The sequence below is a fragment of the Moschus berezovskii genome, chromosome 8 (genome assembly GCF_049115385.1).
Source record: "Moschus berezovskii isolate FMDL1 chromosome 8, NW_MosBer_1.0, whole genome shotgun sequence".
NCBI lineage: Eukaryota > Metazoa > Chordata > Mammalia > Artiodactyla > Moschidae > Moschus > Moschus berezovskii.
The window spans coordinates 53,986,234-54,003,123 of record NC_142467.1 but is presented as its reverse complement, the minus strand read 5'-3'; the positions used below and the strand labels follow the sequence as shown (position 1 = coordinate 54,003,123).

At 34.9% G+C, this 16,890-nt stretch overlaps 1 protein-coding gene across 9 annotated transcripts in view; it reads left to right on the top strand.

Moving 5' to 3' along the window:
• The window catches only part of TCERG1 (transcription elongation regulator 1), a 53,226-nt gene extending 36,579 nt beyond the window's left edge, over window positions 1-16,647 (top strand). For 8 of the 9 annotated variants that reach the window (XM_055429238.2, XM_055429237.2, XM_055429236.2 and 5 more), the window contains 8 exons: window positions 1,173-1,291; window positions 4,560-4,710; window positions 9,346-9,510; window positions 9,763-9,945; window positions 11,350-11,529; window positions 12,190-12,273; window positions 13,829-13,929; window positions 15,107-16,647. In XM_055429238.2, the coding sequence (XP_055285213.2) occupies window positions 1,173-1,291; window positions 4,560-4,710; window positions 9,346-9,510; window positions 9,763-9,945; window positions 11,350-11,529; window positions 12,190-12,273; window positions 13,829-13,929; window positions 15,107-15,308 (1,185 nt within the window). In that variant the 3' untranslated portion in view covers window positions 15,309-16,647. Of the gene's footprint in view, window positions 1-1,172; window positions 1,292-4,559; window positions 4,711-9,345; window positions 9,511-9,762; window positions 9,946-11,349; window positions 11,530-12,189; window positions 12,274-13,828; window positions 13,930-14,739; window positions 14,836-15,106 lie in introns of all 9 variants that reach the window. The other variant, XR_008686386.2, reaches the window with a different exon arrangement.
• The last annotated feature ends 243 nt before the right edge of the window (window positions 16,648-16,890 follow it).

The following is a 16,890-nucleotide window of genomic DNA, read 5'->3' as shown; positions in this document are numbered from 1 at the left end:
TACTTCAGGTTTTGTGGGCTATGTGGTCTCTGTCATGATTGTGTATGTAACTCTGCTGTTGTAATGTGAGAACACCTGTAGATTTATGTAAAGGAATGAGCAGACACTGAAATTTGAATTTCATTTAATTTTATGTGTAATTAAGTTTTCCATTTTTCTCCCACCTTTAAAAATAATCAGAACTATTCTTGGGCTGTATAGGAACAGGCAGCAGGCCAGATTTGGCCAACAGATTGTGATTTGCTAACCTTTGCTTTCTAAAATCACTCCTTGCCTTTTACTGAGTTTCAGGAGTGCCCCAGATACATAAAGTTGGCAAGGAGGCTCTTGTGATTAAACTACTTTTTCAAAATCTTTGTTATAGCTGTACTATGTCCTTACTTCATGGGTATCTGGTGCCATCAATTCTTGAGCTAGTGAAGGAGTCTCTAATTTTAAAAATTGGTTTCTTTGGTTTCCTTACTACTGGTTTAGGGTCAGCTTTCTCTTGTCTGCCAAATCCTTTATTGCCTTTCCATGTGCTTTTCTTTTTTTTCCCATGTGCTTTCCAACTTCCCAGAGTTGCTGTTTCTTTTCCCCCCATTTCTCTGTTCTTACTGATTTGTAACTTAAAAAAGGATATCCTCTATAGTCATTTTATTGTTGTTCCAAGAAAGCAGAAAATAGGTATGTATGTTCAGTTCATAATCGTGACTGTACATTATTAAATGGAGAAAAATTACATAGAATATATGTAAAGCATGATTACATTTTGGATATCTTAAAGAGAAGCACAGAAATAAAATTCCAGTATAGATTCCATCCATATTGTTAATGTTTTTTTCTAAAAGGGATTTGTGAAGACTGTGATTTCTCTTTAACTGTTTATATTGCTTGAAATTTTAAAAATAAACCTGTTCTCAGTTTGTAGACAGGGAAAAGGGCTTGTAACTTTTTAGTTCTGAAAGACTAAACACAAGACTTGTATGCTTGTGTAATTCTGTCAATTGAAGCTTTAAAGTTGAGATTTGCTATAGATCATTGGCATATAATTGAGTTACCTATAATTAATATACTTTTCCTATTTTGAGTCAGATATCGACATAGCATTTTTTTCCCCATAGATTCTGTAGTTTGGTATTTAGAGTACCAATATGAAAGACTAACATCAGTTTGTGTTTTTTTTGTAATAGGTATTTGATCAATATGTAAAGACCAGGGCAGAGGAAGAACGCAGGGAAAAGAAAAACAAAATAATGCAAGCCAAGGAAGATTTCAAAAAAATGATGGAGGAAGCAAAATTTAATCCGAGGTATATGGTTTATTACTGTTAAATATCAAAGCATGTATGTATTTTCTCCTAGATCAGTTAAAATATGTATATAGGTCTTTTGGATTTGGGGACATGAAAAGCTCCTTGTTTGATTATTGATTTCTGGCTTTCCAAGAATCTTCTTTCTTATACATTTTCTTTGGAGGATTCCTGGTACTGGTACCTGAGGCACTGGTTTTCAAGAAGGTACCTTGTTTTAAAAGATTCTCTTTGAGAATAAGTTTCTTTCTCTGAAACTGGTAAATGATAATAAATTGCAGAGCAGGGACATTATTTTGATTGATTTGAAATAATGTAGGATCTTTCATTTTAAAAATTTCTAAGTGTGTTGATGATTGTTCGACACTTCCAATTGATTGTTAATATATATTGAATATATGTAATGGCTGAAGAAAAGGAGATACTTTAAACTTAATGTGCTTAGGATTATAATAATATCATCAATTATTGGATATTTTAGATATATGAACTTATACATATATGCAGTTAAAGTAACATGCATATGTTATGTGTGTATTACCACATTCAATCTTCAGAACAGCCAGTATGATTAAGGAAAGTAAGATTTATATACATTAGGTCAGTTCACTGAGTGAATGTGGAATTTCAGCTAGATTGCAGTACTTTAAATTGCTGTGAATATCCCAGAATATGGAGGATTTCTGAAACTATGGGGTAGAATCATGGAATCTCTGGGTTAAATGGTACTGTTTAAGGGTAATAAGAGTTTCAGACTCTCCAGGAGATCTTGGACTTTTTTCTTAATCAAAAGAGTAAAAATTCATGGCTCCATGTAGTTGTGACTCATATTTTTTGGAAGGTAGTTGAATTGGTATTACATGATATTAGAGATTAGTAATTTTCTTGGATATTGTAATTATGGTAGGAAAAGGATTTACTATTAGGAGATACATGCTGAAATATTTACTGATGGAATCTCATGATGTCTACAGGTTACTTCCAAATGATTCAGCAAAATATATCCATAAAAACCCTTTATGGATCGGGGAATAATTGAGACTCCAATGACATTTCTCTTTTGTAGATTTGAAAAGTTAAATCTTGCTGTATCACAGTACCCTACTAATATTCTTTTGAGGCAGATAAAATTGTTTGAGTGATTTTTACTATGCAGGTTATATCAGAAAGTAAAGCCATCAGGCACAGAACTAGAAGTCTTAGCACTTGGGACATTGGGCTGTATTGCTAAATTGATGCATTTGACACTAGCATAGAGATTAGGACCCATTTCAGTAAGTAGGAAACAAAGAGGAAAACTTAATAAAGTTGAGAAAATACCATCCATAGACTTTCTTTGAATTGGGAAAAGAGCACAAGCACAGAACTCTAAACCACTGGAGTTTATTCCAAGGGAAAGAATGACGGGGAAGAATTACCTAACTTTAGTGCCTGTTTCTTCTATGTCTTTTTTTCTTTTTTGTTGGAAATTTCAGGTATACTTCCTGTGGTTAACTTCGAGTCATTATACTCTTTCTCATCCATTATTACCAAAAACTATCCACCTCACTCTTTTTCTGTAAAGAACTTTTATATCATGTCTGTTATAAAATATGTAGCAAAATGCTATTATAAATCCTTTGCAATAGCATTTTTGGAGTTAAAAGATGAGTCATTTGAAAACATCTCTATGGAATCTAATGCTACAACTTCATTTTAGTCTGTTCTGATAAAAAATTACTACCTTTTTTTTTTAAACCTATTTCAAGTAATAGAAATGTGTATTAAATAATTGAATTCTCACTTGTTCATTGATTTTACATTTTTAAGAAGTTTGTTCTTTAATCATAGTAATATTTTTTCTTAAAATTATAAAGTAGGGTACCTAATTTATCATGAAAAGAAAATAGATTTATTAGACTTAATTTTTGTTTTAATACATGAGATAAAGTGTTTTATATTTGTATTGAGAGATGGTTTTTAAAGGGAAAAGTAAGTTATTTTTCACCCCTAAAAATAAGCTAAACATGGGAGCATTTGAATTCTTACTATATATAATAAGGTGAAAAGCTTCAGATATTGAAATATATCCAAATATATGAAAGCTTTAGAAATGCTTCTTTTATTCATGGAAGAAGTTCTTTAATACTTAGTTTCATTGTCCCTCATAGACTTGATTTTCCATATCTCTGCTGAAGCTAAGATCATGTTTTAAATTCTTTGATCATATTTTTATTTAATTCTTCCAATATAATTATAGTAGTTTAAAAGATTTATCTATACCTCAAACACCATCTGGGTATCTTGGTTTACTTTCTATTGCTTAAGGTTTTTTTTTCTCCCTGTGAATCACATGTTTCTTTGTATGTGTTGTGATTTTTAATTGAATATTGAAAATTGTGGAATAATAGGTAGAGACTATTATCTTCTCAAGAGTGTAGATTCTTGTTTTAGCAGGCAGTTCATTTATAGGCTGATCACTTTAATTTTAGGTTTGATTTTATGCTGTTATTGTGAGTCTCAGAAAGTGGGAATTATTTTTGTCTAAGTTCCAGCTTTGTCTCCCTGTGGATCTTTTGTGGGTTTTGTTGTCCTCATATTGTTCTTTTTCCAGCACTTCTCAGTGTCTAGTGTCTCTTTTTTACTCTTAAGCATGCAGCAGTTTGGTACAAGGAGTAGTTTTTGTGCTGTTTTATAGCTTGGTCTTGGCTGTCTACTTACTCATGGGGAATTTCTAAATGGTATTTTTCTGGGGTACCTTCTTTCTATAGCTTCTTCCTCTGCCATTTTTTTTAGCACCCCCAACTATGATCTTTGCTGCTTCTAGCTCATGGGGATCACTGTACTCTTTTTGGACTCTAGCTGTTTGCATGTTGAGAAATTGTCCTGAGGCAGAGGGCCATGGGGCTTCTTTTACTCTACCTGTTGTCCAGTGCTTGAAATCAGTTGCCTCATATATTTTGTGTGGTCTTATAGTTGCTTTTGGAGGGAGAGCTAATTCAGGAAGAATTACTCAGTCTCATCTGAGAGTGGAACTAAATGAACTCTGACGTTTCTTGAAATACACAGATTTTTTGCTCTCAGATGTCTGTCTCCCTAATATCATGCTGATAGTAATACAGATCTCTAACCACATTTTCACTCTTTAGCCCTTTTACTCCTTTCTGTTGGTAGATGTTGGGACTCATTGTCTTGTTGGCATCTCTTAATGGGAAGATGATATAATCTGTGCCTTTCTTTAAGTAGAAATAGCTCTCCCAAAGTTAGCACACTTGCTATTTTGTTGCAGAGCTACATTTAGTGAATTTGCAGCCAAGCATGCTAAAGATTCAAGATTTAAAGCAATTGAAAAGATGAAAGATCGAGAAGCCTTGTTTAATGAATTTGTGGCAGCTGCAAGGAAGAAAGAGAAAGAAGATTCGAAGACGAGAGGTGAGAAGGTAAGAAGGTTTTTAGTTCCAGTGGTGTGATTGACGGGAGTATGAATGGGAAGGGACTAACCTGGTGCTGTTTCTAATCTCATTCATGGGCATAAATATTAAGTTGGCTGAAAGGTTCATCTGGTTTTTCTGTAACATCATATGTATGGAAAAACCCAAACAAACTTTTTGGCCAACCCAATAACAAGATCCATATTTACTGTCTAGCTTTTAAAGTTAACTTTTACAGTTTATATGTGTGTGTGTGACCGCTTCCATAATGCACATTTAGTAATGTCACTAAACTGCATAGATTTTCTTTATATTTTATTAATTCTAAGATGCCCATTAAATCCAGAACTGGTTATTAGGCCATTCAGTGGTGCTTGCCTGCTAACATTTCAAGGTTCTTCATAGGCAGTAACATTTAAATTTTTCAAAAAGCTTCTTTATATTTTTGCCCTCTAAAAGATAGCATTTTAGCAACTTTCTAATCTTTCAGTAAACATATCTTACATATGAATTATTGCTTATCAGAATTAAAGGTCAGCTATTAAAGATTAATGAATTCCAAATGTCATTTGATAGCGGTGTCAAAAATGAAGAGGAGCACACCACTGGGGAGGCAGACTGGTAGGGAGGTGGCACCAGTGGTGTGTGAACCATCAAAACACGTAGCTGCTCTCTTCAGTGACCCTGTGTGCTTTTGAATGGAGAAAAAGAACCTCTGAAGCTTTATTATTCTTGACATTTAAAATTGCCTCTTATTCCAGAGAGTTAAAATATTTCAAATTCTATTAAGAAATGTTGTTGTAGAAATAACACCACTCTTGTTGAAAAGAAGCCTCTTTAACTGAAAAATAACAACAGTATTAGGTGAAATAACTTTTGTCAGAAATAACTGAAATTTCCTGATTATGTAGTTTATTATGCTTTGTGGTAGATTTTTCCAGAATCATTTCACTATTAACTTTTTAGGGAGTAAATGATGGTGCTTCTCAGAGGAAGATTGAGTTTTACATAAGCATTTTGTTTGTTGAATTAGAATCCTGTCAATGAATTGTTTGCTATGATTGACTTTTAGTAAGAACTTACTGGTTCATGAGGTCGCAAAGAGTCGGACACGACTGAGCGACTGAACTGAACTGATAATCGTATGATTACTTTTAAACAAATTGAATGTTTTTGCATTTGTAACTGATGTTCTTTCTCTGAACATGTTTTTTGGTAGCTATTTTATTTTATTTTTTTTTATAGCAAGTGAATAGATTTTACAGTTCTGTGCTGTGAGTCCTGTTAATCAGTTCGGTGTGACAGCTATTCAGTTACTGATAATGTAATTCTCTGATGAGGAAAGAATTGGCATCTTCCTGGTGACTCAGATGGTAAAGAATCTGCCTGCAGTACAGGAGACTCGGGTTCAATCCCTGGGTTGGGAAGATTTCCTGGAGAAGGGAATGGCTATTCACTCCAGTATTCTTGCCTGGAGAATTTCATGAACAGAGGAGCCTGGCAGGCTGCAGTCCATGGGATCGCACAGAGTCAGACATGAATAAGCAACACTTCACTACACTTGTGTGGTGCTTTTAGCTTCATGTGGTTCTGGTACATTACTTTGCCGGGGGGGTCTTTTTTCTTAAAAAGTAATGAGAGTTGTGTCCAGAATGTGTTAATTAAAATAAGACATTAAATAGACATTACATCTAAATAAACTTATTCAGCTTTGTTTTCTTTTGATTGTAAAATTTGAATTCTCTAAAGGTTTCAGTTCAGTTCTTAAAGTCTTAGAGTGTCCTGTTCTTCAGTTCAGTTCAGTCGCTCAGTCGTGTCCGACTCTCCGCGACCCCACGAATCACAGCACACTAGGCCTCCCTGTCCATCACCAACTCCTGGAGTTCACTCAAACTCATGTCCACAGAGTTGGTGATGCCATCCAGCCATCTCATTCTCTGTCGTCCCCTTCTCCTCCCGCCCTCAACCTTTCCCAGCATCAGAGTCTTTTCTAGTGAGTCAACTCATCGCATGAGGTGGCCAAAGTATTGCAGTTTCAGCTTTAGCATCAGTCCTTCCAATGAACACCCAGGATTGATCTCCTTTAGAATGGACTGGTTGGATCTCCTTGCGGTACAAGGGACTCTCAAGAGTCTTCTCCAACACCACAGTTCAAAAGCATCAATTCTTCGGCAATCAGCTCTAAAGGTTTAGCCTTGAACTATTACATTTTGGGGGGAAAATAGGAAATTACTGAAGTGAAACTTAGCCAATTTAAAGAATGCAAAGTCAATTACTAACTAGGTTTTGAAAGTAGAGGTTTAAATGTATATTTTATATTCAAATTTGAGAAGTATCTGGCTAATGAAGTTTTATCTTCATTACTGCCACTGTATATTCTTATGAAGTATATTGGCAGTACATTAGAAATTTCTTTTTTAGTATTTATTTACTTTTGGCTGTGCTGGATCTTTGTTGCTTCACATGGGCTTACTCTAGACTCAGCAAGTGAGGGCTACTCTAGTTGTGGCATGTGGGCTTTTTATTGCAGTGGTTTCTCTTGTAGAGCAAAGGCTCTAGGGTACATGGGATTGATAGTTGTTCCTCGCAGGCTTCCTTGCCCCACGTCATGTGGAATCTTCCCAGGCCAGGGATCGAACCCATGTTCCTTGCTTTAAGAGGAGGATTCCTTACCCCTGGACCACCAGCGAAGTCCTGAAGTACATTTTTAAATTGCATTTTAACTGTGTATTATTGGATAGTAAACTAATACATTGGAATTTCTTTGTTTTTATGATTCCTAACTGGTCTTTGTAACAGGTAATCGAATCATAGCTGAATAGTAGTAATTGAAAGGTAATTTACTTGCTGAGTCAAAACTCATGAATGATACTGACTTTTGGTGAAATACTTTTTTACTCTTTAGTTGGGATTTTCAAACTAGAGTGCAGTCATCATTTTCATGTAACTTTCATGGGTTCAGTTCGTTTTATTTTTAAAATGCCCCTAAAACTTTTACTGGACGGTTTTGTTTACTAAAGTAGCTACCCTCGAGTTTTTGTTTGTTTGATAATTTATTATTATTATTCTAATCAATTTTTATTAGTGTTTCAAATAATTTATTTTTTGGAAAAACAGATTTGAAGTTGCACATAATGGGGTTAATTCTTTTGTAAAGTTGGCATTTTTCTCTCTTCCCTTTCAAATTAACTGCTAAACAATTTTTGTTATAGTACATTTGACTGAGGAGACTATTTCTCCTTTAACTAAACAGCTTAGTTGGTAAGATGCTTTCATTTTTAGAGAGAGGAAAATAGGGACAATAGGGTCTTGAATTGCTGCTAATGATAATTGACATTTTATAGTGTAGAAAGATTTTTATTTGCTGCAGCTTATTTTGCCTTCTGGTAATTTAGTGTTCATTGTGTCATATACAAAGTAGATAAATGAACAGAAAAATTGTTACATACCTATTACATCAGGTAGTTTCATTATTGCTATCTAGAAATACTGGGTTTATGAGTTATTTCTTATTAATCCAAACAAAGTCAAGAGCAGAGTTCTGTGAGTGGAGAAATCCACTGAATAGTTCTTCTCTTTTAGAAAGTTCTCTAATACAGAAGCTCTGTTTCTTATAACCTTACAAGTGTTTTCCAAAAAGAACATCCACCTCCCTTTTAATCCTCTTTCAGGAGAAATGAAGCTACAGGGAGAAGTGAGAGGGTTGAAATAGACCTAAGGAATGATTCATTTTATTTTGTGCCCCCACAGAAATTCTGTTTCCATTCCTCATTTCTCATTCCTTTGGTCAGATGGGGAGACAGCATATTTAATCCCTATGGGGAAGAGAAGTTCTTGACATGGTCAGAATCCTCTACTGAAATTAGTTTAGCTACCTCAGATGTCTTCGCTGGTAAAAATACACAATAACCTAAATGAGACTGAATTTTAAAATGGATCCTCAAAGTGCATAGAAACAAATGCTTGTTTATTCTCTTTTTCTCATATTAAAAAATAAAAAGTACAATTTGGAAGAGGCTTTCTAAGTATTGCATATGTTGACACTAAAGGATTGATATATAATATCTCTAGTATAATGTTAGTAATTTGGTACTTAATTTGTTAAGAACATTAATTTCATTGACACATTCTGGTGAAGGCATACTTGTTTAATGGCTAAAAAGTGCAAGAAATCTGAATATAGGTTTTTTCGTTTTAGAAATGACTAATTATGACCATAGAAATTATATAGTTTTCTTATACATATAAAGGTAAAAACATTGCCCTTTTTTAAAAGCAAAATATAAAAGTTTATTTTTTGTTTTTACACTAAGTTTCAGATTTGTAATAGACTTGCTGTTTGGGTGCAGCTGTTTCCAAATTCCTCTATTAATTTTAACACTTGTATTACTCTACTTTGAAAAATATTCTTACCATCTTGATGCTGAAGTATTTTTGCCATTTGTTCATAAGCCTGAATTTTAATTTCTCATAAAAGAGCAGTTGTGATACTTTTTTTTTTTAACTAAAATTTCACTTTAAATGCATTAAACAAATTATTCTCATCTTTAAGGTCAATGAGCTTTGTTCTAGTTGTAAATCTTTATGAAGAATTTCTCATGGCATATTGTTTTCCTCCCACTTTACACCTGTTTTGAAATATAGATTAAATCGGATTTCTTTGAACTACTATCTAACCATCACTTGGACAGTCAGTCTCGTTGGAGCAAAGTAAAAGACAAAGTAGAAAGTGATCCACGTTACAAAGCGGTGGATAGTTCATCCATGAGAGAAGACCTTTTCAAACAGTACATTGAAAAAATAGCCAAGGTAACCATGGTGTTTACTTTTATGGTAACCATGGAATAGTAAAATTGTTAATTGCATTATAAAGGTATTTGCTACTTCTTCAGGGTTTAGAATTTTTCTTGTTGGTATTCCTAATAGAATCTTTAGTAATTAATTTTGGAACAAGTGTTTAGGTATATTCTTGGTAAAAACTAGGTTTGAAACCTTGTATTTGGCAAACTGGTTATTCTGTGGGGTCATATGTTAATGGAGTTGGTAATTTCACTTTTACAGAATTTAGACTCAGAAAAAGAAAAGGAACTTGAAAGGCAAGCCCGCATTGAGGCAAGCCTTCGAGAACGAGAAAGAGAGGTTCAGAAGGCTCGTTCAGAACAAACAAAAGAAATAGATCGAGAGAGAGAACAGCACAAACGAGAAGAAGCTATCCAGAATTTCAAGGCTCTTCTGTCTGATATGGTATATATTACTGTTTTGCTTTTTTCTGTAAAGTACTGGGTATTAGAAATCTTTTATATAACCTCATTAGTGAACATTTTAATATTCTTTAGATTGACTCTGAAAGTTATAATTTAGTACGTTTACCTATAAAGTATTTTAAAATAGAGTACTTGGTATTAACACCAATAGAATAGGAAAACCGTTATTTAATTTTCAGAAGTTTGATGTTTTGTATTTGTAAAATTTCATAATCTTTTAGTCTCAGAGCTTTTAAAAAATTGTCCTTGATGAAGTCATCTTAAATCATCATACACTTGCATGGGACTTAAAAAAAATCCTCCTGTATTACCCAGGTTGTTCAGGTATGTCGGGTTTTTTGTCCCTACAGTGAATGCCCTTAGGCCACCCTGCTGTTCTGCTTGCTTTTTCCTCCTTGTCACTGTCTCTCCTACTATTTCTTTTAACAAGGCTCCTCTCACTCCTGTTGCTTCCTCTGATTTCTTCCCTTGCTTCTGCTGGTGTGTTTTCAGTGATCTTTTTTCTGTTTATTGTGCAGTTACAGTTGTTTCCTGTTTTCTCTCCCTGCCTCTGCTTCCCCCAGATTTCATCCTCTTTATTGCAATCACAGAAATCTTTGCAAAAGGCACATCTGATTCTTGTCGCTCTCCCTGTTGCTTGAAGAGGGTGAAGGTCCTCGCTACTCCTGGCAGTTCTTTTTTATTTTGTATTCCCAGTGTCAAGCTCAGTGTTCACTTGACATGTTTTTAGGTACTTGGTTTTTGGGTAAATGAATGTTTTTATATTTTTCTTCTTTATTACTTTTTTTTTTGTCTTTTCAGCATCCTATATTTCTTAGCGTTGGCAGCAGTGTGATTTACCTTGTAATGCCATTGCTATCCATGAAGCATGCCTTTCTGCTGGTTGCTGACCCAGCCAGAGCTATCACGTTGTCTGTTTTCTTATCTTCTTAATGATGTTCATTCCTGCTTGTATGTTCAAGTGTCACTTCCAGGATATAGTTAAGTCCCAATTTGACCTTAAGAAATCTTTTTTTTCTTTGGTCTGGTGAGCTGCTTATGCTGTAAGACAGTCTGTTTCCTCTCTTAATATATCCATTTCTACTACTAGAAGTTGGTAAGATCTTCAGTAAAGTACCTAGGTACTTAAAGTTCTTAGGGACCATGGTTTATGGGAGATAACTTCTCTTCATCCTTCTCACCTCTCAGCCCATAGCTTAGATGTACTCTGGGAGATGAGATTTCTGGTTTTAAAGAAGTAGATTTTCAGTGACTGCTTGGCTAAGACGGAGTCATCAGAAGCTTTTTTTTTTACTAAGTGTATTGTTCCTAAACAAAATAAATGAGTCTTTTATTGACGAAATATAAGAAGTCTGTCTCAGGTGATAGCATTCTCTGTTTTTAGGTACGTTCTTCAGATGTTTCCTGGTCTGATACTCGGAGAACTCTACGGAAAGATCACCGCTGGGAATCTGGATCCTTGTTGGAAAGAGAGGAGAAAGAGAAGCTTTTTAATGAACACATTGAAGCACTTACCAAAAAGAAGAGGGAGCACTTTAGGCAACTTTTGGATGAAACTTCTGCAGTAAGACTCCTCTGCTTTTCTGTTTCAATCTGGATGAATCTTTGTTAATAATTCCCATAAGTAAAATATTGATGTGATTTTTAATGTCATTGTCTTTAGAACCATTACTGAAGTTCATGGGTTTTATGGCTCTTCTCTGAGTTTTTTAAGTAAAATGGTACTATTTAGAACTTACTTCATTTTTTATTTTGTATTCCCAGTGCCAAGTTCATATCTACTCCCTTAGTAATTCCAGATGTTCTTATCTGTGTGTGATCATTGATGCTTCCTGATGAGAGATTTAATAGATCCCTTCTTTTGCTCCATTTTCAATTTGGTACCTTAGTCCCCTTGTTTGGCAGTTTGTGCTCTCTGCAGGTTTTGCTCCTGTTTGATCTCTTTTGGTGTGGTTTCTTCAGAAGTTATGATATTGCCCATGGAGATACAGGGTTTGCAGTTAATTGTCATAGGTCACCTTGACTTGACAGTATGGCCATGAAAATAACTTGTGGCAAGCCAACAAAAAGAAATTGCATTAAAGTTGCCTCCCTCTCCCTCACTAGTCCCATTATACTTGGGCCTAAAGAGAGATTGCAGATCATTGTGTGATATGATGTATGCATGTGCTGCAGTATCACCCCTCAAGAAAAGTCAGTTCTGTTTTTTTATTGTCTTTCAAAGATTACCTTAACATCCACATGGAAAGAAGTTAAAAAAATCATTAAGGAAGATCCTCGGTGCATTAAATTCTCCTCCAGTGACAGGGTAAGAAAATTTTGTCTGAGATTTAATTTTAGTTTATAAATATTAATTGGGTGGTTAATCAGCAGCGCTACTATCTTGACTAAAATGAAGTTGATGGTTTTAAGTGAATAGTGTTTAAATGTATGAGAAATAAATCTTGAATTTTAAGTTTATATTTTCTTTCTTGTATGATATATTAGCAAGACAACACAAGAGGAACTTTAAAATTTTAATCCTTGGGTTTAAACCTGTGTTTTGGAATCTTCTAACTGATGCTAAAGCTGAAACTCCAATACTTTGGCCACCTCATGCGACAAGTTGACTCACTGGAAAAGACTGATGCTGGGAAGGATTGGGGGTGGGAGGAGAAGGGGACGACAGAGAATGAAATGGCTGGATGGCATCACCGACTCGATGGACATGAGTTTGAATGAACTCCGGGAGTTGGTGATGGACAGGGAGGCCTGGCGTGCTGGGATTCATGGGGTCACAAAGAGTCGGACACGACTGAGCGACTGAACTGAACTGAAGAGATTAAATGAAGCTACAGTTTTTATTTATTGTATAGTCAGGTCCCACTAGATATATTCAGGCTGGCAATTGGTGCTAGGCTACCAAAAGTGCTTAACCCTTACAACCATGCTAGCAGAAAAACGTAACATGATCTCTAGCTCTTAATGTCCCATAGACTTTGGAGTAGGGGAACCTCAGCTGAGTGAACCTTGTAGAAGCCCTATTCTGGTACACTCTGACTCCTGTGTAGGAAAAAAACTCACCAGGGGTCTGAATTAGTGAATGATGTCAAGGAAAGTAGCTTATTCCCATCCATTTTGTCCCTCGGCCTTCATATTTTCCTTCTTCCCATTATTCTCCATCCTGGTTGGTTTCTCTAGGTCTCGAGTTCAAAAAGCCCATGATCTAATATTCTTCCCCCTCCTACTCCATTGAATTTTAGATGTATGGACCACAAAATATACATGATTGGAAAAGAGTGGTAGATGGATAGCTGAGAGATCCATGCAGTCAGTCTCTGATTGTTTAGAATTAATAATGCCTTTTTAAAGCTCAGAGTTTCTGTGTGTCTTTGCTGGTCCCTTACTAAGCTCACTTACTGAGCTAAATGCTCAGTTGAACTTATTAAAGTTCTGAGTATTATAAATTATGCCACATTATTTTTGTGCTTGAAGATATACAGTCTTTAGGAATGCACATTTAACCCTTAATTTCTGTATTTTTAAGAGTGTCTACCAGGTGAAGTTGTAATGAAGGGTAAAGGGGATATTTTATAAAAGCCTCAGCACAGTGTAGCATGTAGCAAGCCCCCAGTATATGGTTATAACATAAACCATATATTAGCTGCTACTAATATATGGTTTCTTATTCTTGCTTTTTACCTTTAAAATGTATGCTGCAGATTTTACTTTTAATGAATGTTGCATGAACAGAAATGTGTCTTACTGCTTTTTTCTTTTGAATTATTTTATGTTTTGACTTACTGGCCATTAGTTTAATAAATAATTGATAATAATTTTGGAATTAGTGGAACTTTCCCCCTAATCTTACTGTCTTTTTGCAGAAAAAACAAAGAGAGTTTGAAGAATACATCAGAGACAAATACATCACAGCCAAAGCTGACTTCAGGACGCTTTTGAAAGAGACCAAATTTATAACATATAGGTATGTGCAATGAAATGTTTCATATCACCAATCATTGTCTTTACTAGTCCTACTCTGATGGCCAAGCATACTTTGCATTCACACACATGTTGACATTGTTAATTTTTAGGAATAAGAAGAAGCCAACTTTTCTCAAAGGCTGAATACAGCCCATATCTACCTTTTTTTTTTTTTTTTTTAAAGAAAGGGCCCAGATGTTAATTCTTATTTTGCGTTACCCACCCATCTATTTTTTAAACACTCTTTTGTTTTTACTTCACTGCTTTTTCAGAAGTATTTTCAAATATATAAAAATTGTATTTCATGAAGAGACTTAAAAAAAAAAATCCTTCACTGTCAATTATCTTTCCTCCTCTGAAGACTAAATATTTAGTGTGTTCATTTTAAAGCTTGAAATCATCCTATTTAAACTCAGCAAATGCTTTTTTTTTCTCAGATGAAAGCAATTTGCTGGATACTTTTAAATAAAAACTTCAAAATTATAAAATCAGCACTTTAAAACAAGATTTTGCTGTAACATACCCAATAGTTCCCCACCCCCTAACAAGTTGTCATTGGGAAAACAGTTTTATATCGCTTAGCAGTCAGTGTGCAGGAAACTATTTTTTGTTTCATGCTCCAGCTTTTCTTCTTTTAAGAGAAAAATTTGAAACATCTTAATGAAGGGTATGCACGGGAGGATAGATAGTGCTGAGGGTGTGGTTTTTAGGATTTTGTCATTGGATTTTTTGGTCAGGATCCTTAATGTTTTGCATCAGCTTGGGCTTTTAAATTAGATGTGAAGTAAGACTTCTTTCTACATTTTTGTAGTTAATTTAGTGAAAGATGTGAAAGTGAAAAAGCTTGTGAAAGATGCTGGGATTGGCAGCCCCGCAGACTGAAGTCCTCTGTTCATCCACAGAACAGGTACAGCACGGGCAAGGTTACCCACCCACCCTCAGCCCTGATCTGGAGGGACCACCAGCAGGGGTGGGAGGGTAATTCAGCTTCTGAGGCCCTTTCACTCCTTGGAGTCTTTGCTGAGGCGACTTACAAAGGTGACCACTGCAGTGAAATTTTTCTTTTAAAAAAAAAAAAAATGGAAACACAATTAGGAACTAGATGGACATTTCCAGCTCATTTCTGAAAGACCTGTGAACAGCAGTAAGTAATTCTTGGACTTCTTTTCTTATTTCAGATCCAAAAAGCTAATCCAGGAATCTGACCAGCACCTGAAAGACGTAGAAAAAATTTTGCAGAACGACAAACGGTATCTAGTACTAGACTGTGTGCCAGAGGAGAGGCGTAAACTGATTGTGGCGTATGTGGATGACCTGGATCGCCGGGGTCCACCCCCACCTCCCACAGCGTCAGAGCCCACAAGACGATCAACGAAATAATTTGGAATACTCTTCCACAGGGTGTCTGTTCATTCAAAACGCTTGCATGAGCCAGTTTTCAGGTTTTTACATGTATGTGCATTAGTCAGACTATTGCAAAACCATCTGATAAGCAGAAGGAGAAGCATCCGTGAACAGTTTCTGAACAGAGAATACTTTGGAAATATTTATGCTTTTCTTTGTATGGCATGACTGACTTACATACTCAAATATAGGCTGTCTCTAGTAAATCTAAAATCTTGAAGCTAAAAAATCATCCTTTTATGAGATGTGGAAGTCAGTGACTTTTGGTGATGTTCTTTATAGCAGTGTTATAATACATGCAAGACATAAGAGCATTTGTGGTTTGAACTTGCAAGATGCAAATACCACAGATTCCAAAAAAAAAACCTAAGTTAGGGTTTGTTTTGTTTTGATTTTGTTTTTTAAAGCGGGTAAAAGAAGAAAACACTGAAAATTGAATTCTTATCTTCCAGAGGCTAAGATTATTATAATGGACATACTTTGACATTTGTCTCTAAAGAATAGTTTCATTTGTTCACTTATGTGCTTTGATTATCCCCTTTGAATTATAGGCCAAGTCTTGTTGTTTAGCCTAAGAGAAGATTTATTTAGTAATTTCTTCTCAGGTATGGAGCCACAGTCATAACTAACATGTTGGCCAGACTAGGACTGCTGGTTAAACACATTTTATTCACCATTAAGTGATCTTTATCAATATTCTGGATTAGACAACAAATTACCTTTCTTGGATGTTCCTTGTAAACTATACTCCTATTTGAATGTTAATTTTTTGTTTCTAAAGTTTAATTTTAAGATGTTTGAATGTTCAGTTTATGTATTTGAACTACAATAAACCAACCCTTTTTATATATGTGGATTGTATATGATTATTGTTATATAATGTATAAATACTTCTTTTAAACCTGTTCTTAAAAGCAGCAGCAAATGTAATTTGGTGCAAAGAAGGTTTGAATCTTGAGTATCACGTCATTTTTAAAGGCTTGAATATAATAAATCACTTGTACCATAAAAGGGAAGAAATTTGTAAAGAACCATTTTGGTGCTCAGTCTCTTAGCAATATCTTATTGCTTCATAGCAAGAAGATACCGATTTTTGTTTGTCTGTTTTCTTGTTCTCTATCTTTTATATTAACGTATTGATGAATGCCTTTTTGGATTCCTTTCAGTATGTTGAGCACATCATACCATGAAACTTAACTGATTCCTGGTTACTCTGTCTAGCTTTACCTCTCCAGTTTAAAAAGATCTCTCTTTCGTTCCTTCATAGATTTCTAGTTTGAATCACCACCATAAATAAAATGTTTAAGAAAAAATATATGTTAATAGGATAGTTTATTTTCCCTGTTATCTCACACCTTCTACAGTGGTGACAAAACCTTAAAAAGGGACGGCAACAGATGTTTTATATGCATACAGACCAAGACACGCATCACACACATACAAAAACACAGTCATATCTCTGTGATATAGTGCTTAGCTTAAATATATTAAGAGCCACAGAAATTATGTGGACTCTATATGTAGAGTTGGCTTCCCTGGTGGCTCAGATGGTAAAGCA